Source organism: Eubalaena glacialis, chromosome 11 (genome assembly GCF_028564815.1).
Source record: "Eubalaena glacialis isolate mEubGla1 chromosome 11, mEubGla1.1.hap2.+ XY, whole genome shotgun sequence".
NCBI classification, from domain to species: domain Eukaryota; kingdom Metazoa; phylum Chordata; class Mammalia; order Artiodactyla; family Balaenidae; genus Eubalaena; species Eubalaena glacialis.
The window spans coordinates 112,192,992-112,216,309 of record NC_083726.1 but is presented as its reverse complement, the minus strand read 5'-3'; the positions used below and the strand labels follow the sequence as shown (position 1 = coordinate 112,216,309).

The 23,318-nt window shown below is 49.2% G+C and overlaps 1 protein-coding gene across 1 annotated transcript; it reads left to right on the top strand.

The window, feature by feature from the left end:
• Positions 1 to 13,576: 13,576 nt before the first annotated feature.
• On the top strand, positions 13,577 to 16,466 carry KCNA5 (potassium voltage-gated channel subfamily A member 5). Its single transcript, XM_061204431.1, has one exon. The coding sequence runs from the start codon at positions 13,840 to 13,842 to the stop codon at positions 15,631 to 15,633; it is 1,794 nt and encodes a 597-aa protein (XP_061060414.1). The 5' UTR covers positions 13,577 to 13,839; the 3' UTR covers positions 15,634 to 16,466.
• The last annotated feature ends 6,852 nt before the right edge of the window (positions 16,467 to 23,318 follow it).

Here is a 23,318-nt window from a genome sequence, read left to right as displayed (position 1 = left end):
GGGGATCTGAGAGAGGAGAGACCTCAGTGAAGTTCAAGGAGATGGCACATCTTGTAGGTGAATGTGCTAACAGACAATGGCCAGACCATATACAGAAGTAGAACTCGGACCCACAGTCTGCAGAACCAGCCCAGGAAACCAGCCTGCCATCCACAAGCAGACTTGGAGGAAGTCAGACCACCAGCTCTAGCAACTGGTCCAGGAAGCCAAACAATAACCCCTATAACAATCGCTCCCAAACACTGGACCTGATGAATAACTGGCAGCTTCCCTAATCTTTGTCCCTGCTTCCAAGTTAGGACCAATCAGAGAAAGCTAAGTACCAATCACATAGGATGTTCCACTTCTATTAGAGTGTTCTCCAGGACAACAGTTTCCAATCAGGGCACAACTGAAGCCTTCTCTTTTTCCACTGTCAAGCTATCCCATCTGTCTGCCTTTGAATCTCTGCCAAAACACAAGTGATGGTGGCTGCGTCCGGCTCTAGCCAGCTCCGAATACATAGCCTTTGCTTGTTCGCATTTGGTTGGTCTTTGTTTATTTTCACATCGCGAAGTCTTCGGGGCCTGCACAGGTAGTAGCCTTAAGGTCAGAGGGTGGTATGGTCTGCTTATGCTGATGAGGACCTGAGACATCTCCCCAAGTTTCCTGTGGCTTTGCACTAGCCCAGAAGGTAGGGTTGCCAGATAAAAGGCAGGATTCCCGGATACACTTGAATTTCAAAAAAAAAAAAAAAAAAAGCAATGAAAATTTTTAGCGTAAATATGTCCTAAGCAGTATTTGGGGCATACTTATGCTAAAAAAGTATTCGTTGTTTATCTGAAGTTCAAATATAACTGGGTGTCCTATATTTTTATCTGCTAAATCTGGTCACCCTACAGGAGAGCAACGAAAAGTTCTCATGCCTCACTCGCACAAGTTGAAAAAAAAGTTAAGAAAGAGAAGGAGAGAGAGCCCTGGTGGGGCTTTAAGAAGTTTCAGAGCTAATTGGAAAGGGAACATATTGGAGGCAACATGGGAAACCCTCCCAGGATTGAACGAGGATTCAGCGGCATCTCATGGGATTTCCAGGCTGGAGGAGGGATGACAAGAAATAGAAGAGAAATGATTATTCTGGTGCAGGAGTATGAGATCAAGACATATCTAGGCCTAGAAGTGGATGCCTGCTTCTCACCAACACTGCAGCTGCATTTCTGTAAGCACAGCTTTCCTGACGCCCACCTCAAGCTTACCATCAACCCCAGGAAGAAGGAAAGGGTTTGGGAGAACTAGCCTGAATATGATTGTTATCAACCTGAAATGACATTTTAGGATTTCTAGGGGAGCGTGCTGACATTGCCAAATTTAACTGGTTTACCCGGAAAGGATGAGATTAATTTTCTGCAGTTACTATGGAGCCTCAATATTAAAAAGCAAATCCAGTGATCAGAAAGTTTTCAGGAATTAACATTTTGCACATATGAGTTCACTGTCTGTGAGGCTTTCAAAAATTAATAGTCACCATATATATGGGCTTCAGGTCTTTTTCAGCACCGATTGGAGATATAGGACACCTTTTGAAAAATAAAATCTCCCCATCCCACCCCTGGACCCTCACTCTCCTATCTGGCAATTTGCCTGGGGAGCCATTTTCTTCAGAGAGAAATGTTGAATCTCACTCTATCTGGTCTGTATTAGGAAAACAGTAGTTTTATTTTTCATCTTGGAAATATTAAATAACATTATTTGATTGAATATACTTTTCAACCTTCATATTCATCCCCCATTCCTTTAATGTTGACAAAACCTGCCTGGACTCCTCATGCTTAGACTCGCTGACTTCAAGGTTTCTTTGTTTTCCTGATTCTTCCTGCACAGCAAATTGATGATGATGATGAAGGTGACGATGGCCATGGTGACAACAGAGCCGCCCCTGACGGAGGGGCTGCTGGATCCCACTTACTTCCTGGGTGGCTGATCTGGGTAACAGCCCTGGATGCTAAATATTACCATCTCCATTTTACAAATGAGAGAAGGGAGGCTCAGAGAGGCTCAGAGACTTGCTCGGGGTGACACAGAGACTTGTTCAGGTGGTGGAATGGGATTTAAACTCGGACTTTTCTAAAACCCTAATCCAATAAGATACATGCACCCCTATGTTCATAGCAGCACTATTCACAATAGCCAAGACATGGAAGTAACCTAAATGCACATCAACACATGAATGGACAAAGAAGGTGTGGTACATATACACAATGGATTACTACTCAGCCATAAAAAAGAAAGAATGCCATTTGCAGCAACATGGATGCAACTAGACATTATCATACTAAAGGAAGTAAGTCAGAAAGAGGAAGACAAATACCATATGATATCACTTATATGTGGAATCTAAAATATGACACAAATGAACCTATCTATGAAACAGAAACAGACACACAGACGTAGAGAGCAGACTGGTGGACTGGTGGTTGCCATGGGGGAGGGATGGAATGGGAGGCTGGGGTTAGCAGATGTAAGCTTTTATGTATAGGATGGATAAACAACAAGGTCCAAGTGTATAGCCCAGGGAACTATATTTGGTATGCTATGATAAACCATAATGGAAAGGAATATTTTAAAAAAGAATGTATATATGTGTATAACTGAGTCACTTTGCTGGACAGCAGAAATTAACACAACATTGTAAATCAATTGTACTTCCATAAAAAAATTTAAAAATAAATAAATAAATCCAGATTTGTCTAATTCCAAGGCCTGTGTTTTTCCCACACTGCCTCACTGCCTGGCCACCACATTTCCCTAATTCACGGGAAATTCCTGCATCCTTTGGTTGGCTCTAATTATAGTCTTTCTAAAAAGGAATGTGCTGGGCCTTATTCCTGGCATTGACTGCACCTCACCGGGAATGCCAGGCATCTTTAACATTTCATTTATTAATAAACACTTATGTAATCCTGCTGCTGTGTGCCAGACACTGGTTTGGGCAGTTTACACTCAATCTTTATAACAATAAATGGTTATGAAAATAAATACTAGTTAAGCACTATTATTATTGCTCTCATCTTATAGATAATGAAACTAAGGCACAGAGAAATTAAGTGACTGGCCCAAGGTCACACAGCCAGTAAATTTTGCAGAACCAGGATTCACATCTATTGTCATGCAGTGTGACCCCGTTTCCTTCAGAGATTTGGACCTCTCATCCTAAGTTGTCCCCTGACTATCTCCTAGGAGTGCTGAAATAGGGGAGGTCAAGGGCTTGGAGTGTCTCCAAAGAAAGGTCCTGGAAAAGCGCAAATCTTTAACAAATATGTATCCTAAGACAAATATCATATGATAACACTTATATGTGGATTCTAATAAAACATGATACAAATGAACTTATTTACAAAACAGAAACCGACTCACAGATTTCAAAATCAAACTTGTTGTTACCAAAGGGGAAACGTGGGGGGAGTGATAAATTAGGAGATTGGGGAAACTAACACAACATTGTAAGTCAACTATATTCCCGTAAAAATTAAAAAATATATATATGTATCCTAAGTGAAAGCTGGCATGGCCCAGCTGTAGTTCCTGGCAACTCTGTGTTTCAGAAAAGAGGCTCTTTTTTATTTCTAGTGTTCGGTAAGTGCTCACGGCCTCCAAGAAGGCTCCTTCTTTTGAGATCGAAAATCAAATTTCTAAGCCTGGCCTTCACTTTCCTCTCAATAGCTTCCTCTCCCCCTCACTCCCTGTGATCTCAGCCAAGCTGTACAGGCTGGACCAGTGCAGGGGAGGGAGGAAGTGACAGGGAGCGTCGTCTCTGAGGAAGCCGTCAGCTGACCCCACCTGGGAAGCCACACCACACCAGGCCTCTTGGAGTCACTTGGTTTTGACAAGACACTGAACTTCCCACCTTTCAGAAATTCTTGTGTGCTGACAGACGATGTCCTGCAAACTCTTTGGGGTAATTGGTCCTTCACATCTTTGTTACTGGCTTTTCCCCATCAGGCCTCATCAGGGACTTGACATGACCAAGGGCAGGATGGGAGACAGGTATAGAAAGTTAGAAAAAGAAACACAGTGAAAAACTCTCTGCTCTACACTGGCTCAGAGGAGATGCCCTAATAGTGCATAACGATAGCCAGCAGCTGCCAGGCCTCTACCATTCACTTCTCAATAAACCTTTGACAATTTGCTTAACTGCATTAACTCTCAGCTTCCACGTCTATAAATTAGGATTAATAATAGCAACCTCTCAGGGTTGTTACTAAGGATTAAACACCATAGTGTATGTAAAAGGCATAGTTCAAGGCCCATAACAAGAACTCAAGAAATGTTAGCTATTATGATTATATAATAGACACCAGCTTAAATGCAATTTGCTATTTTTTTAATTTACTTTATTGAAGTATAGTTGATTTACAATGTTGTGTTAATTTCTGCTGTACAGCAAAGTGATTCAGTTATACATACATATATATTCTTTTTCATATTCTTTTCCATTATGGTTTATCCCAGGATATTGAATACAGTTCCCTGTGCTATACAGGAAGACCTTGTCATTTATCCATTCTATATGTACTAGGAAATTTGCTATTTTACGTGAACCCCATTAAAACCTATGAATTCCATGTTGTATTTCCCACTTTACAGATTTAAATTTTTTAAGAAAAGATTTAGAGAGGCTAAAGTACTTTCCCGGGCCATGTAGCTAATAGTCAGAGGTGCAGAGTGGGACTCAAGGTCATGGTTTTATGCTTTCCAATGTCACGCTTATTACATGGCCTAGAGACAGTGTTAGCAATAATCTCTGTTTTTCCACCAAAACACAGGTATGCACACTGCAACTTGTTCCTGAGCTTGAAGAAAGCAGTCTTTACAACTTGGTCATTGGTTTTCAAAATCACCCAGTATAGCAGAATAACATTAGGGACCTGAGGGTAGACAGGCAGCTCAAGACATGAATCGCCATGGGGCGTTTGCCCGCCTTTTCTCGGTTTGCAGAGACAGAGGCTTGACGCTGAGTTGCAGAATCTGATGAGTGGTGGCTGAGCACCGTCTGAACGTGTGAAGGTCCTTATGACGATCCTCGATATCATATCCCTACCAGTGGCATCAGCATGCTAAAAATCAGAAAGCTATTTCCCCAGATTAAGAAAAAGAAAGGAAGAGGCTGGGAGGGTGGTGGTTTCAGCATTGGGCTGGGAAAGGGGAAATAGAAGACGACAGACGTTAAAATAGCAGCAAATGAACACCGTGTAATTTCCGACAGTCGATAGTGTCACGCTGCAAGGTTGGTGATTCTGCTGAGATAATTGCCATTCCCCAGATTACTGTCTTTACCAGAGAAAGAAATGATTGCTGTGCGTGAGAAAGCATGCCGCCTCTTGCTTCTTGAAAAGTGGCAGTAATGAAAGAGGCACCCGGCTCGAAATTCACAAATCTTTCACCTATGCCTGGGGACTTACGGGAATAGAGAGACAGCTCCCAGAGAAGGAGAAAACATGATAAACTCGACTCCACAGGCAGGGAGACTGGGATGGTCATGGTAATGATTCAGCCTTTAGAGCAAGCCTGGGTCTGAAAAATTATGACTTAACACTATTGACCTCTCATGGTTTTTTTTTTTTCCCCCAGCTGCAAAGAGATTGTCCACTGGTGAGACCACTGAGCCTGGATTCTGCAGATCTGGGTTGGAAACCAGGGTCTTGTGTTATTCGGTCTCTGCTCCTTGTCTAGGGCAAATCTCCAAATGTTTGCTGACTGTAAACGAAATGATTTGAAGAGCCAACAGCTTAAGGTTCTTTCAGCTCTCAAAGTCCAATCCGAGGAGGCTCTTTGTTGCCTGGGAACCGTGTGGCAGGCAGAATAATTGTTCCTTTAAAGATGTCCAGGTCCTCATCCTTGGAACCTGTGAACTTGTTACCATACATCTCAGAAGGGATTTTGCACATGTGACTAAGTTAAGGATCACAAAATAGAAAAATTATCTTAGATGATATGGGTGAAGCTCTCACAACCACAGAGGGCCTGAAAAGATGGAGGAAAGAGGCAGAAGAGCCACAGAAGATGTGACACAGGAAGCAGAGGTTGGAGTGATGCAGTCACCGGCTTTGATGTTGAAGGAAGGGGCCACAAGCCAAGGAGTGCAGGTGGCCTCGAGGATCTGGAAAAGGCAAGGCAACAGATCTTTCCCTAGAGCTTCCAGAAGGAAGCAGCCCTGCTGACACTTTCACTTAATCCCAGAGAGACCCATTTTCCACTTCTAACCTCCAGGATTCTAAGATAATAGACTTGTATTGTTTTAAGCCCCTAAGTTTGGGGTAGTTTGTTAGAGCAGCCATAGGCAACTAATAGTAACAGGAAGGCCAGGGGCCAGAGATGAGGGTCACTAACTCCCACACCCACCACTGAGGGCATTTGTGATGCTAAGGCTAACACCCAGGGATCCTGTTTCACTTTCCACCAAGCTCGAGACCATGGCTATATCATTGGAGCAACAAAGAGAAAGTCCACTGATATAGTAACCCCACTGGTCGCTACAGGCAACTAATGCAGATGATGCAGGACCTGTGCATGCATTTGTCAGCTGCCAGGTTACACAGGCTAGCTAGCACTAACAATACCAACTGATAGTTACTGAGTGCTTAATATTCTCCAGCCACTTAATACTTAGAAGAATTGCAGAAGGTAGGTACTATTAGTGTCTTTATTGGACAGACGGAGAAACTGAGGCCGAGAGAGGCTGAGTGTCATAACGAACAGGCGGTGTCGCTGGCACTCTGCCCAGACCTACCTCAATCCAGATCCAGGCTCATATCCTGGAGAATGTACTTCCAGCCCCTGAATTCCTCGTGCCTCACAGCATCCAGTAAAACCACCGGACTCTCAAGTGGGACTTGTCCTCTAGGACAGTGGCTCTCAAACTTTGGTGGCCTCAGAATCACCTGGAGAGCTTCTTAAAACACAGATTCTTGGGCTTCATCTCCCCATATTCTGATCCAGTAGGTCTGGGAGGGGCTTGGCAATTACATTTCTAATAAGCCTCCAGAAGATCTTGACCCTGCTGGTCCGCAGACCGCACTTTGAGTGGCAAGCCTCTAGAAGCCACCCCATCTCAGCACCACCTCCAAGTCCAGGCACATGGAAACTGTGGCTGAGCCCTAATCCTGTTCCACGACTAAAGCATCTTTTAATCAAATTAGAATAAAGAGGATTTATTTTGAGAGAGACATTGAGAAAAATGGGTGCTGTCTGGCCTGCGTGAATCGTGTAGTAACCACAAGTAGTTTTTTTTATTTCCCAGACTTAAAAGGGATAGTCCTTACGTAAGAGTAAAACTGTTTTACATTTGCTTAGCACTTTTAAAATAAAGTGCTTTTTTTCATATACCTGGATACATAACCTAAACTCATAAATGTATCTTTACACCATGTGGGCAATAAACTGGCTCGACAAGTCATTGCATATAAAATACTCAAGAATGCCTTTTTTGATCTGTATGCCTAAGCAGAGAGTTATGAAATCAGAGTTGCAGCTGTTACTGAGAAAGTGGAAAGCCAGATTCAAATATCTCTACCCCTAACTACCCCTAACAACAAATGAAGCTCCCAGTTCGCGATTTCAAAGTTAAAGGATTTTCATGTTCTATCGGTGAATACCACAGTGAGATGGGTTGAGGAAGGAAAGATCGATGTGAGAAAAAGAGAGACTGAGGTAAATAGTCCCAATGCATCCTTAACCCACGAGCCGGAGGGAGCGGAGACCCTCACTCACCAGGGCTAGTCATCCCTTGAACCTCCCAGCCTTGTCTATCATCTGGGTCACTTTCCTTTCTAGTCTGGCCTCTGAAAATGCACTGGACCCATTAATGAATTTATTCCTGGATTATACTAGGGCAGGAGGAAGGGAGGGAGAGAAAAAGCCACGCTCCAGATGTGAGCCTTGACTTGTGAATGGCTCTCCTTTTAATCCCTCTGAACAGGAAACCGAAACAGCCTTCTGTGGTCTCACTCAGGATCTGGGTCAATTTCAGCAAAATTTCTCCTCTCCTCTAACCCTCAGCCTGGCTTTCTGCTTCCATCTCTTAACACAGCAAAGACATCTCTTCCCCACCAAACACCCCACAAACACAAACACATTTGTTTTGCACGTGTGTTTTGCTTGACCCGGCCTTTGCTGCTTCCATCAAAAAGGAAAGGAAGGTCATTTCCAGAAGTTCCTTCCCAAGGGGTTGGATTGAGGGGCAAGTGAGAAGGGAAGGGGTGAGGCTGGGGGTGTTAAGGAAGACAGCTGCTCCCCTCATTAAGATGTTTTTCACCACAGATCCACGAGAGGAACACATCTGGGAGAGAGGATTAGGTGAGAGAGGGCTTTACTGATTAATACTCTACTACTAATTATTGCATGATTACATATCCTGAGACCTATTATTCAACAGTAATGACCATAGGATCACATACTTTGTAACATTCAGCAGTAAGACCTAGCCTATCCATGACTTATTAATTGAGTCTTCCTCTTAACTTTTTAAAAAATTATTTTGGTTTATTTTAACTATTCTGCCGGCTGTTTGGCTCTGCCTGGTCCAGCCTAAGAATTGCTGACCCCTCTCCCCCGACTCCCAGCACCTGGGTGTTTCCTTAGAAAGATGTTGACCAAGGAGTCATGGGGAGGTTGGAGAAAATAAGAAAACAAGTCTTCCCCAGTCTGGGTGTGACAGCTTCCCATGTGGAGGAAACACTATGATGGTTTTGTTCAATTTCCTTTTTTAACGGAGAGGAGATGCAGGGTGATGGGGGTAATTTGAAATACCTGGTTTACCAGAGTGATGGGAAAAGGACAGGGCAAACAGCTCAGAGGGCACTTCTCTTCCGTAAGAAATCCAAGATCTCTCCGTAGTGCCCCGGGATGGGCTGGTGGAGCCCTGCCAGAGTGCCTAGGGTCGCTTTAGAGAGGGGGCTCCCACAGCAGAAGCTCTCTTCCCCTTAAGAGGAAGGAGCAGAGGCTGAGCCGAGCCTTGGCCGACTGGGTAGCACCCTGGCTGGTTGGCAGGGTGTGTCTGTCCAGGCTCTTCCCTGGAATCACATTTCTGATGAGGCTCCCTTGCCTATAACCCCCTCCAAAGAGGAGGGGCAAAAATCGAAGTTTGACAGGAAAGACTAGCGACATAATTAGGACAGAATTTTATATGTGCCCCTCCTGCCCCTTTAAATTTTATCCAATGGGGGAAGCTTTTCCCGTGACCTAGATAAAAATTCAGCAGATCTCCATGTTTTTTTTGGTTCATTCTTATATAATAAACAGAGCTACACTACCTTTAGGTCTCAAACATGATCTGAATTTAGGAATGAAAGCGCCCAGTCCAAAATATTAAATTGTTTCTAACCACAAAGTTGTTTTAACCCACAAAGTTGAGGCCGTCTGTGTAGTAATAGATAATGCAGTAATATATAACCTGGACAAAGGGCCAAAGCAGATTTAATTCACGACTTCCCATATTTGGCCGTCCAAATGAGTCTTCACATTGTCTGCTTAGGTCGCATCTCCACAACTACTTGAAGTGTTTAGCTAATCTCAGAAATCCTCTTTCAAGTCTTATCTCTCTGTTTCCCCTGCCTCTCTGCTCCGGAGTTGAATTCCTTTCTCTTGGTTCAATTGCGCTCAACATGTCCTTATTGAAATTCACAGTATGGCCATGGAACCATGCTGGGTGTTGTAAAGCACACCAGAGATGAGTATGGTCCTCGATTTCAAGCTATCTGTATCTCTATTATCTATCTATCGACCTTCCTACCTACCATCTATATGTATAGATAGATAAATGGTGTAGTAGATGTTATTTATATATAGGATAGATGGATAGATAGACAGATAACCGACAGACAGATGCACACACACACACACACACACACAGAGACAAAGATAAAGATATATTCCAGTGAGAGTAGATGGGGAGAAGAGGCTAAAAGAAGTATTGGATGGGTAAAATAGAGGATATTAGCACATATGCTTTACAGAGACATAAGCAAAGCATCTGAGTGTGGAGGAAAGGAGATATTAGTACATCCTGCAGGGGGGATCATGACCTAGCAAGCTCTTCGTGATCTGCTTTCCTCCACCTCTCTAGCCCAATCTCACACACTCTTCCCCAGCCCTCTGTGTCAGCTACATTCACTTTCTTTCAGTTCTTCCAACCAGCCCTGTCCCTTCCACCCCAGCGCCTTGGGACATACACTTCCCTCCACCTGGAATAGTTTTTCTTCCTCATCATCACCTCAGAAAGCTTCCTTGGGTCCTAGGTGGGGTCAGACGCCTCACTATTCTCACAGCACCCTATATTCTAGATGTACCCCTCACAACTGTAGTTAAACAACCAACATAAAATTAGATGCTCAGAGAGTTTGCTTTCCCCAGAGGGAGTATATCTGTCTTGGTCATCAGTATACTCCCAGCCCCGGGAACAACATCTTGTATCAATACATTGTAGGTACTCAATGAATATTTTTGAAGGGATTAATAAAGATGGCATTTAAAATTCTCTTCCTCCTCCCTTCCCTTTCCTCTCTCTTCCAGCCCAGCTCTGCTTTCTTTTGATGCCTTACTTCTCATAATGTTCTTTCCTCTTGGTCTGCATACATTGAGTCCCCCTGTGGTCTGCTAGGACCAGTCCCATGAATTGAGAGAAGATCGCTCATTTGTTTTCCTCTGGTTATCTCATTCTGGGGGATATAACGTAGGTGTTGCAAGTAATTCATTCAAAGGTATCATTTGGAGTTTGTCTGAGAGGAGATGCTACTCAAATTGTGACGTGAGGACTGGAGCATTACCACCACAGGGGGAGCTTATTTGAGTCTAAGCCCACCTGGGGGGTCAATCCTGCATTTAAACAAGATCCTCAGGTGACGATGCATGTCAAGCACCGCTGTAAAAGAGCTGAATTCCCAGGATTGGTTGGGCAGAGAAGAAAGCAGGTTTCAGTTAGGTGATGTGTAGCTATGTCCTCTGTAAAGAGAAGAGAAGGAGATGGAGTTAGGAGCGCAAAAGGTTTATTGGGAGGCAATAAAAGAACGATAAGAGAACCTGCAGAACTCAGCAGGGGACATCTTCAGACCAAGATGCTGTTCTGACACCTGTAAAAGGAAAGGGGGAAGAGGAAGGGTTGGATGGGGAGAGTCTCAGACAACAGAACCGGTCAGATCCTTGTAACCCTGTGTGCTCAGTCATTGCCAGGGGGCTCCCAGGGAGGATGGTAATAGCCTCTGCAGGAAATCAGGCAGAGACAGGAGGTGATAGCAGCTGGGGGCTGTCAGCTAACTGCATTCCTTGAAGCTAAAAAGCAAGTCTTTCTCTAAGGGCGATCCTGCAGTGTACCCCCTGGCTGACACATGTAACATCTGAAAGAAATTTGACAAGAAACCTATGAAAGCTAGTAAATGTCTGGAAAGCAGAGTTAAGAAAGTACCACATTAAAGGCTTGACTTACATGCTCTTCTGGGACTATTTATGTTGTACTCTTATTCTTCAGGGAGCAGTCCCCCCAAGGCTGCTGGAAGACAAGGTCCAGGGAACTCTTTCCCTTAGGGAGCCCAGGGAGAGCCCTTGTGAACCGACACGGCATCCCTGTATTTACAAGGTGCGTGGCTCAGTGAACAAGACAAGGCCCATAGGTCTCTGAGACCATCTCCTATGAGCTCCACAGCCCCAGGCTCCCCAGGGGCGGACCTGATCCTGACTGGCAACCTCCGAGCCAGCCAGAGAAGAAGAAAAACCCAGAGGAGATGGAGCAGGAAGAGCACAGGTCTGGGGAGGGACGTGCAAGGCCCTGCAGATAACCAGTGATGCCTCCACACACTCATTTTTACTTTCACATGCCTTCCTCACTCATTCATGTCTGCAAGGACAGCCCACCGCACTTGCAGCGTTGCACACAATGAAAACATTTGCGTATGCCAAATGCACGTCCACCCTTGAGTTCACTTAAAAAAGCCACGTGGACACACACTCTTCCGACCCTGACACAGCTTGTGAGCCCACACCCTGCTATTCCAACCAACACTCGTGCACCCAGTACCAAGTTTCCAGAACACCCCCTGTGCACAGATGCATTCATGGACAACAGGCTGTAACATCACATATAAAAACCCAGACATGCAAAAACACAGAGGTTTTAGGTTAACTAAAAACCAAAAAAAAATATCTGGAGGCTGTGCCTGTAACTGTTGGACACACCTTGAAGGATATTTCTCTCTTGGCCACAGATGCTAAAATCCAGGGCTGGGGTGGGGGTAGATAACCAGGTTCCCTAACCCAGAAGCACTTAGGTGTCATCTTAGCCATCCTCCTGCCTCCTGCAGGAAGGAACTAAAGCTGTTAGGCCAGGTGATGGGGGGAGGGAGCATCTGTATCCTTGTATCGGAAAGGGGGTCACACATTTCTACAGAGGACCGGGGTGGAGGGAACAGGGGTCCAAACTCTGCTTGTGTGGGTTTAAATCCCAGCTTCGCCACTTTCTACCTGTGTGACCTTGAGCAAGTTAGTCAATCTCATTTTCCTCATCTGTAAAAATGAGGATCATAATATTAAGATTTGTGAAGTGCTGAGAATAGGCCTGGTACAGCAGAAGGGCAAAGTGAGTATTGGTTTTTATTCTACTCCTGAGAATTCTCCAGCCCTGGGAACTCCACAAGCTCCCGGGCTCCCTCTCCTTGAGCAGCGCCACCCCACTCCCTACCCAAACCTCCCTGCAGCCCCCAGCTCCCAGCTTCACCAGGCTAAAGGGCTCTCACCAGGATCTCTTTCTCCCTCCTTCCCTGTCCATGGTTTCTACAAATGAGATATGTGGAGAGAGCAGAGAGGTTGTGTGTCGTAGGAATATGAAGTCAGGCAGCGAATCACCAGACTCAGCTGCCTGCCTGGGGCTGCCAGGCTGGGTCTGCCCAGCTGACCACCGCTGTCTGTGCTGGGAATCAGGGCTTTCCCAAGGCTAAGGGCAGGGAGATGCTGTAAATTTTCAGCCAGTTACCTTTTGACGAAAATGTATGTAGGGAGATGGGAAGGGAGATGTTTCTCCATTGGTCTGGAGATATACACATACACATATTGTTTTTTCAAGGCCCATAGCTCTGCCCCGCCCCCTCCCGTTTGTAATTCTTCCTAAAGAAAAGAGAACCCTCATTCCGCCAAAGGAGAAATGTAAAAAGGACTGTCTTCTCTCATACTCCGACTCATCTCGAAGTCTCATCCCTCCAACCCAAGACAATTCATTTCCCCTAGAGTCCACTCGGCGTTCAGCGGGTTCCCAGGTGAACTGAAATCCAGAGCTTTTCTCATCTGGTTGCCCTGGGAGTTTCAGCGCGCTCTCGGTACAACCTGTCCCTCCATCCTCTCCACTCCCTCCCTTCCCTCTCCCTCCTCCCCCCCTCCCTCCCTCCCTCCCCCGTCCCTTCCCAGGCTTCCTCCCAGGCTTCGCCCAGCTCAGCCCCTCCCTCCCTCTCCGGGGGCCCCAGCTGCGCCCTCCGGGGAGACACCCGCGGCCTCCGTGCCCCGAGGGGAGGCGGGGGGAGGAGGCGAGGGCAGGAGGCGGGGAACTGAGCGGGGTGGAGGCCAAGCCTGGCGGCTGGAGGTTGCATCTGCTGGAAGGCGCCTTTTGGCTGCTTGGTAACGGGCTGCCGGAGCCGAGAGAGGCAGAGAGCAGGGCAGCGGCTTCCTGACGTCAGGACCGAACCAGGAGAACGCGCCTGCCCCCCCAGCCCGCCCCACAGCTGAGCCGGCCGCTGGTGGGAGAGAAGCCCGGCGCGGGGCGCCCAGCAGGGCGAGAGGGGGCGCCGGAGCCGGTCCGCAGGGGCGCAGCATGCCCCCCGCCCCCGGCCCATGGAGATCGCTCTGGTGCCCCCGGAGAACGGCGGTGCCATGACCATCAGGGGAGGAGAGGAGGTCCGGGCCACAGGGGGAGCGCTCCGCTGCCCCCCGACGGCTGCGCTCAGCGATGGACTCAAGGAGCCAGCGCCAAGGGATCGCGGCGGCGCCGAGAGGGGCGCGGACCCGGGAGGCCGGCCGGTGCCACCGGTGCCCCAGAAGCTGCCCCGGGCTAGACGGCTGCCTCCGGAGGACGAGGAGGGAGAAGGCGACCCCGCTCTGGGCGTGGTGGAGGACCAGGTGCTGGGCTCGGGGTCCCTCCATCACCAGCGCATCCTCATCAACATCTCCGGGCTGCGCTTTGAGACGCAGCTGGGCACTCTGGCGCAGTTCCCCGACACGCTCCTGGGAGACCCCGCCAAGCGCCTGCGCTACTTTGACCCCCTGAGGAACGAGTACTTCTTCGACCGCAACCGGCCCAGCTTCGACGGCATCCTCTACTACTACCAGTCGGGGGGCCGGCTGCGGAGGCCGGTCAACGTCTCCCTGGACGTGTTCACAGATGAGATCCGCTTCTACCAGTTGGGGGACGAGGCCATGGAGCGCTTCCGAGAGGACGAGGGCTTCATCAAGGAGGAGGAGAAGCCCCTGCCCCGCAACGAGTTCCAGCGCCAAGTGTGGCTGATTTTCGAGTACCCCGAGAGCTCGGGTTCCGCGCGGGGCATCGCCATCGTCTCGGTCCTGGTCATCCTCATCTCCATCATCACCTTCTGCTTGGAGACCCTGCCTGAGTTCAGGGATGAACGGGAGCTTCTGCGCCATCCCCCGGTGCCCCACCAGCCCCCTGAGCCCCACAGGGAGGCCAATGGCAGCGGGGAAGCGGCGCCTCCCTCTGGCCCGACAGCGGCGCCTCTCCTGCCCAGGACCCTGGCTGACCCCTTCTTCATCGTGGAGACCACGTGCGTCATCTGGTTCACCTTCGAGCTGCTGGTGCGCTTCTTCGCCTGCCCCAGCAAGGCCGGGTTCTCGCGCAACATCATGAACATCATTGACGTGGTGGCCATCTTCCCCTACTTCATCACCCTGGGCACCGAGCTGTTGGAGCAGCAGCCGGGGGGAGGCGGCGGCCAGAACGGGCAGCAGGCCATGTCCCTGGCCATCCTCAGAGTGATCCGCCTGGTCCGGGTGTTCCGCATCTTCAAGCTGTCCCGCCACTCCAAGGGGCTGCAGATCCTGGGCAAGACCCTGCAGGCCTCCATGCGGGAGCTGGGTCTGCTCATCTTCTTCCTCTTCATCGGGGTCATCCTCTTCTCCAGCGCCGTCTACTTCGCAGAGGCCGACAACCAGGAGACCCACTTCTCCAGCATCCCGGATGCCTTCTGGTGGGCAGTGGTCACCATGACCACGGTGGGCTACGGGGACATGAGGCCTGTCACCGTGGGGGGCAAGATCGTGGGCTCGCTGTGTGCCATCGCCGGGGTCCTCACCATCGCCCTGCCCGTGCCCGTCATCGTCTCCAACTTCAACTACTTCTACCACCGGGAGACGGACCACGAGGAGCAGGCAGCCCTTAAGGAAGAGCAGGGCAGCCAGAGCCAGGGGGCAGGACCGGCCAGCGCAGGCCAGCGGAAGGCCAGCTGGAGCAAGGCGTCCCCCTGCAAGGCTGCGGGGTCCCTGGAGAATGCGGATGGATCTCGAAGGGGCAGCTGCCCCCTGGAGAAGTGTAACCTCAAGGCCAAGAGCAATGTGGATTTGCGGAGATCCCTGTATGCCCTCTGCCTGGACACCAGCCGGGAAACGGATCTCTAAGGGAGACCCAGGCAGACAGCTGGCCGTGGCCCGGGGACAGCGGAGGCCTCCTGACCCTGGGGATCTACTTTATGCCGCAGAGTATTTCAAGCCCACACTGTAACCTACGTCTGTCTCTCTTCTCCCACTGCCCCCCTTCTGCCTCCCCACCCCCACCTTGATCCCCTCATTTTCCCTCTTCTTTCCATGACACCAAGGGTCGCCTATTTTTAAAAAGTACCACATTCCGTGACGCAGGAGCTGTTGAAATGGTGAGCATTGGGAGATGGCTGTATTTGTCGCCAGTTTCCTATACCCAGCAGAGGGATAACCCGAACAAAAATGACCGTAAATAGCCCAGATCCCCAGAGATTTTGTAACCCACCCCCCAACCAATATCCCTGCGTTCCAAATTTGCTTTACATATGATTATATTTGTGTATAGGGGAAAATATTATTTTTATGGCTGGCGAGTGGATTTTTGTACAGTAGTTCAGATGGAGATATTTTGGATATATTTTCAAGACATATGTTGTATTTATGGAAGAGAAGGTTATTGTGATGTTCTCCTGTGATACTTATATTAGAGCCAGAGACCCTGGTCCGGTTTTTCTGGTTCCTGTGTCTGCAAGCCTCTCTCTTTCTTGAGATGTAGTGTCGGTGCTTTGTGTCTAGGGCAGGGAATGCTCTGGAAGAAAGGCAAGTCTAACCTTTTCTGTACGCCTTAAACAGTGCTTGTAACTTTCTTCGAAAAGCATTTTAATGATGTTGGAGGAAGACTTCTGATAATTCATTCTCTTGATTTTCATCCCAGGAAATAAAATGTGACTTGGTTGAGGCAAGTGTTAGTTTTTCTACAGCTGATGTATCTTTGGAAATTAAAAAAAAAAAAAAAAAAAGTCTGTCCCTTGCTGTTTCTGGTTCTGGAGTCAGAGCAAACCCCGCCTTGACTGGGGTAGAAAACTTGGAAAGCTCATGATTTGATCATCAACAACTCTTTGCTGAGCACCCCCCCCTGCCCCGTACCTTGAAGATAGAGGGGTGAATTCTGTTTGTCTCAGGTTGTCAGGACACAGACACGCCTGGGTGGCCTTAGATCCAGCCATCAGCATGGAGTGTGGATGGAGCTGAAAGGCAAAGGATGACCAGACCCTCCCCACCCCTCCACCCCCCACCCCCGCAGTCCCGCTGTGGTCTCCTGGGGCTGGGTTTCCCAGCCTTGGTCTGCAGGCTTTAAGCCCTTCTTAACATGGTTCTCAGCAGCTCTGAGGAACAAGCCTGGTTCTCCCAGATATGAAACCTGTAGGCAAAAAGGCAGCCCTGGTGTGAAAATCACAGAGAGGCAGCAGCACCTTCTTATTATCCTACCCACCCCCTAAACTGTGGTGCAGCAGAGAAGGATGCTTTGCCTTTGTGATGGCGGAGGTGGCCAGAGGATGGAAGGATTTGCTTGTCCACATTAAAGGCTGGTTTCTACAGATTGTAACCTTGCCCCGAGTAATCCCTAAACTCAGAACAAATCCCTTTGTTCCCTTGTCACTGGATGATTCTGGCAAAACATCACAGTAGGTGTAACACTGGCTGCAGTGTCTCTCTGGGGGGTTAGCTATCCGCGATGGGCTCCCGATTCCTGCTGTTGCTTTTTCTGCTGAATAATCCAAAGACTGGTGGTTTGACATCCTCACCAGGTTGGGCTGGTGGTCCACAACCACATGGCTCCCACGAAAACAGGGAGCTTGATGGCTAGTTCTAGGGTGAATCCGGGTGTGCGGGGGGGTGGGGCGCGCGGGGGGGGGAAGGAGGATCTAGGAAATTGATGTCTGAGGATTGTGGATTTCAGTGAGATGCCGAGGCAGGAATAAAAGCCAGCGTCCGTGACTGCCCAGAGTCATTTCCAGCAGGGAACTGTGAACAACACATCTGAGGAGGAAACAGAAGGATTGTGCCTGCAGGGCTCTGTTGTTTTTCATTACACACGGGAAGTAAAGGAAGGAGAGCAGAGACAAGTTGTTTGTTTGTAATTTACAATCTGCCTAAAAGCGGGGCATCTTGCCAAAGCTCTCCTCCACATCGTCTCACCGCCAAGCCCTCTAAGGCTGTGAAGCGAACGCTTGTGGATTAACGCACCCCTGCTGGCTGGGACTGGGGGTGGGCACGACTCGGGCTTTACCCTACCTTGAAGATAAAAGAGAAGGTGCCACCTTTGCCCGGAATGTCATTTCCTTTAGGCTTGAGCAGCAAAGAGAGAACTGCGCCTGCCCAGGTCTTAGATGTGTCCAGGTGCCTGACAGGTGTTGGTTCAAATAGACTGACTGCCTCTTTAGAATGTCCAGTAATGGGTACCAGCTTCTACAAAGCCTCAGGGATGAAGTGGCGGGAATGAGATCGTTAGTCTCTCTGTTTTGTGTGGGAGGAGGGGGCGCTGCCCTGCAGGTTTACAAAGGGGATCAAGGTGGTTCCAGAGGGACTCCAGTCCCCTGTTGCAGCTTTCCATCCTCGAGGCCAGTGGTATCTGTCCTGGGGCACTGGGAGGGCACCCAAAGGCAGTGCAGGTATTTCAATCTCTCTGCCTTCTCAGTGCACCTGCTGCTATGATTCTGGACATGGCCCGCTGTTTCACTCCAGCCCTCCCAGTGGTTTCCCTGTTCACATGATTGGCAGGAAAGGAGGACGAATGTCAAGTCTTTTACCCAGGTCACCTGAGGCAAGGGGCCCCTTCCTGTCCTCTCTCCCCCTCCCTTTCACTGCTGTCATTGATTTTCCTTCCCGAGGAAATTAGGTCAAGTGGCTCCAGCCAAACCTTTATCCAGATGTTCCTTCTGGGCTCCCACAGCAAGAAACCATCCCTGGGTTTATAATCTACCAGCTTTGGCAACCTCCACGCCGAGGGCAGACATGTACTGGTGTGGTGTGTCTACGTAAGGACAGCTGCTCTCCTGCAGTGCATGTGGACCCCGGTTTTTCACCACCTACTTTTTCTTCTCCTGCCCATATGCTCACTGAACCCTGAACAAGGGTAGGTTCAGAAAGAAAAGTCTTGTCACGTGCTTTAAAGCCCCAGCTCCCTGATCCGCCCTGCCCGGGACACTCCCTGGAGGGAAAATGAAACAGAGGACCAGCCCTGGAGGACTCTTCCCGTAGGACTGGGCTGTGGCTTATTCTCGTGTTGATGATAGGAGCACTTCCAGGCTTGGAGGGGTGGAGCAAAGTGTTTCTCTTGGCGTGGAGAGCCCCCCCCCCCCAGAGATGGCAGGCCGAGCACAGTGCGTGTGACCCTGGGATGCTGTCCCCTGGGGCTGACCTCAGCAGCGCATATCTGCTCAGCAGCTGCTGGCTGTGCTGGGGATACTGGGACACATATTAAGATGCTGCCCCTGCCCTCATACGCTTCCATTCCCATTGGGGAACCAATCAGTGTACGACAAATCAAATCGTGCAGGACAGGGTGCCATCAAGTGCCTTGTAGGGGATTCCAAAATGAAGTGGGATGGGTCAGGAGTGGGAGGGCGAGGAGGAATAGAGAAGGAGAAGCTTCTGGAGACCTTGAAGGGTAGCTGGGTAGAGAGGAGGGATGGAGTCCAGGGTTACAGGCCGGTGCCTCTCCCCAGGACCCCAGTAGGAGTCCTGAGTTTATCAATGGCAGGGGGACTCAGCAGTTATTTAGGGCAGGGGTTGGCAAAAGCTCTGAAAAGAGCCAGGTAGTAAATATTTTAGGCTTCGTAGGCCACGAGGCAAAACTGAAGCTGTTATTGTAGGTATTTATATAACCACTGAAAATGTAGTCACTTAAAAATGTTAGAACCAGCCTTCGCTCGAGAGCTGTACATCCCTGTCATAACCATTTATCCGTCACACCGAGGCTGCCTCCTGGGCATCCCGTCATGCGTGGGAAGCTCTGACCTGACTCCCTGATTTGATTTTACTTCACTGAACTTGCATTTCTTGCAAATACCAACCCTGGCTTAAGGAGGGGATCTAAGGCTGGGATTTCCTAGAGCAGGGAAGGCTTTATGAGGAAGATGGAGCTTATTTCTACTTCCTTATGAACATTAGATTTTTCTAGGTGGCTTTGAGACAGGCTACTTTATTTCTAGGAAGGAGGAATAAAATGCCCAACTGGACATTCTGCCCAGGGCTCTGGGCAGCGGGGTTCTCCCTCAGAGGCTGGAGGAAGTGAGTCCAGGTGGCCAGAGGATGGCCTCCTTCTCCTTTTGGCCCTAAGTCTTTTCCTGGACGTGACATCACACTGGGGGCCGTGAGGATGCCCTTGCCCTCTCCCTCTTCAGCTGGCTCTTCTCTGGCTGTAGAGATGGGCCTGGGCTGGCGGGGCCCCTCACAGTGTGCGTGGTGGGAAGATGTGAATCAGCTCCAGCCCACAGGCCTCCAGACAGAGTAAGATGCTTGCTACCTTCCCTTTTAATTGGCCGGTGTCTTCTAATGTCAAACTTTGCACCAAGCAATGTTTCAGCTGGAAGGAACGTTGCAGATAATCTGGTTGGTCCACTCATTTTACAGGAGAGCAGGCAGAATCCCAGAGGGAAGAGGCCCCTTACCCAAGGTCACCGTAGTTAAAGTCGACTGGGAATAGTCTCCCCCGAGCCCTAGGCTGGATTTTTCTGTGTGGTCCATTCTGCTCCCTCTGCATCAAAGTGTCCCCATTCTCATTAAAGCTGCCTGACCTTCCATCCCCCCCCACCCCACCCCCATGGCCACCCCACCTCCCAAGGCAGGTTCCTGCCGCATCAGTTCATTTGTATCCAGTTGGCCCGTGAGGGCTGCCTCCCGGGTGCTTGTGAAATCCTGACCTGTCTCCTCCGATTTGATTTGACTCAACTCAACCTGCGTTTCTTGAGAATGCCACGGCAGTACAAGCGATGGAGATCCAGCCCTGTGATGGCCTGGCGCCCACATGCAAGCAACTCACTGTCTAGGAGGAAAACCGAAACCTTTATAAGCCAGTGTCCTTAATACCCTCATTCATTCATTTCTCCATTCATTCAACAAATATTTATTTGACAACATTATTTACTATGAGGCAGACACCTTGCTAAGGCGCTGAGGCTAACTGGCAGGGATCTCCCCTGGTTGGTTTCCCAGGTTAGTGGGGAGAACCAACCATCAGGGAAGCAAATGAATAAAGAGATCCCTTTTTAAAAAAAAAATTTTTATTGGAGTAGAGTTGCTTTACAATGTTGTGTTAGTTTCTGCTGTACAGCAAAGTGAATCAGTTATATGTATACATAGATCCCGTCTGCCTTGGATTTCCTTCCCATTTAGGTCACCACAGAGCACTGAGTATCACTTTTAAATAGAGGTAAGAGCCGAGGAGGAAATGGGCAGGTTGTAACTGGGGGATGGATGTGCTCCTTTAGAGAAGGGTGACGTGTACTCGAGGTAGAAGAAGACATGAAACGAGGTGAAGAGTGGGGGACAGGGACGTGGGGAACCTGGGGGCGCTAGCAGGGTGTGTGTGTTTTCCTGCACAAGCAGAGGGTCGGTGGAGACGCGTACGGCGTGGGTGGGGGTGGGGCAGGGAAGCCAAGGCCGCCTGGAGAGCTCCAGACGGACTTTAAATCCCAGCACCACCCCAGGGGCCACTCACCACTTTGGAGCAGGAAGCTGGCCCTGCCCTCCAGGTGGCACCCCCAAAAGAGACGCAGCAGACGATGTCACCAAGCAAAGCACAACGCGGATTTCTGCTGCAAGGCTGACGATGGGTTCCAATCTGATTTTAAAAAATTTTGGATGGTAAGTAAAGGCCCTCAGATGCCCCCTTGATTGTTTGGCCAATGAACAGGAGACCCCGGCAGATTTTCTGAGCCGTTGCCAAAAATCCAGCCGGAGCCATCCGGGACTGAGAGGAGAGAGGTGGGATCAGGGAGGCAAAAGGCCCTGGAGGCTAGAGCTTCTAGGGGACTATTCTAAGACCAGGAACAGGAGCTGAAAAATCTAAGAGGGGCTGAGGTGGGTCCGGAAGAAAGCCTGGTGGGAAAGCTAAACTTCTGCATGCAAAGCCTGTCATTGCCTGGAAGTGCAGAACGAAACTCCACATGCACCTGGATGGTGACCTTGGCTTGGACCACACGAGCAGCTCCCCTGTGGTCCTTTCAGGGCTGAAGAGCCTTGGAGGACAGCGGCTTCCCCCTTCAGCCCACCTACACTCCTCACTCCTTCCAGGTAGACGCCGGTTCTTTCTTGCATGTGTGGGAGCCCCTCCTTTGGGGGACACGGAGAGACATGGGCTAAGGACCTGGAAGTAAGCGCTGCCCACCTGGGAGGCGTGCTCAGGGCCTCCCTCCTCTCACTCTGTGCTCCGTGTCCTCTCCTGCGTGATGTCTGTGCCCAGGAGGAGTCACTTCTGCCTCCTACAGGTGTCTGGCATCTGCTGGCACAAGCTAGCCAGTCTTGGGTACAGTGGTGGGGACAGAAAGGAGACCGATTCTGCCCTCAGGACACTCAGAGACTGATGTGGTCAGGCGACATCTGCCTGTACACGAGGAGACACGTGCAAGAATGCAAGACTCATAACAGGGACTTCCCTGGTGGCACAGTGGTTAAGAATTCGCCTGCCAACCCAGGGGGCATGGGTTCGAGCCCTGGTCTGGGAAGATCCCACATGCCGCGGAGCAACTAAGCCCGTGCGCCACAACTACAGAGCCCGTGTGCCACAACAACTGAAGCCTGCGTGCCACAACTACTGAGTCTGCGCTCTAGAGCCCGCAAGCTGCAACTACTGAAGCCTGTGCACCTAGAGCCTGTGCTCCGCAGCAAGAGAAGCCACCGCAACGAGAAGCCTGGGCACCGCAAGGAAGAGTAGCCCCCGCTTGCCGCAACTAGAGAAAGCCCACGTGCAGTAATGAAGACCCAACGCAGCTAAAAATAAATAAATTAATTAATTAAAAAAAAAAGAATCATAACAAACAAAACTAAAAATAAAGCCCAAGAACCAGCTTGAAATGTCCCTGGGAAATGTGATTGTGCGTAAAGGTTTGGGGGGGTGTTGATCTAAGCCCAGGGGAGTTATTTGGGCTGGGACTCCTGGGAGAAGTGATCTCAGAAGCAGAGTGAAGGAGAGAGAACATTTTTTTAAAAAAAAAGTTATTGGAGTCTAGTTGATTTACAATGTTGTGTTAGTTTCAGGTGCACAGCAAAGTGAATCAGTTATACATATACATCTACCTACTCTTTTGGAGATTCTTTTCCCACATAGGTCATTACAGAGTATTGAGTAGAGTTCCCTGTGCTATATGGTAGGTTCTGATTAGTTATCTATTTTATATATAGTAGTGTGTATATGTCAATCCCAATCTCCCAATTTATCTCTCCCCCGCCCTGGTAACCATAAGTTTGTTTTCTACGTGAGAACATCATTTAATGCTTATTAATCTACATCTTCCCCGTTGTCCATCCTCCTGCCCCTGGGAGCCCTCCTGTCAACTCCTGCAGCCCTCTCCTGTCACTCATCGCTCTGTCCCTTGAGTGTCTCAGGTTGGGAGGTGGCCGGCTCACAGCACACGGTGTCTTGTGCCTCGCTGGCTGTCAGCTCCTGCATGTGGCCTTTGATACAGGTCAAACCCATGTGATCCCACAGTGAGACTTGACAGCGACCTTGCTGAACCCTGAGTTTTACATGGAAAGAATGAGCTTTGCCTTTTTTTTCTTAAGTCTTCAGTTTTACAGTGATTGGTCTCCTGACACATCTGAAG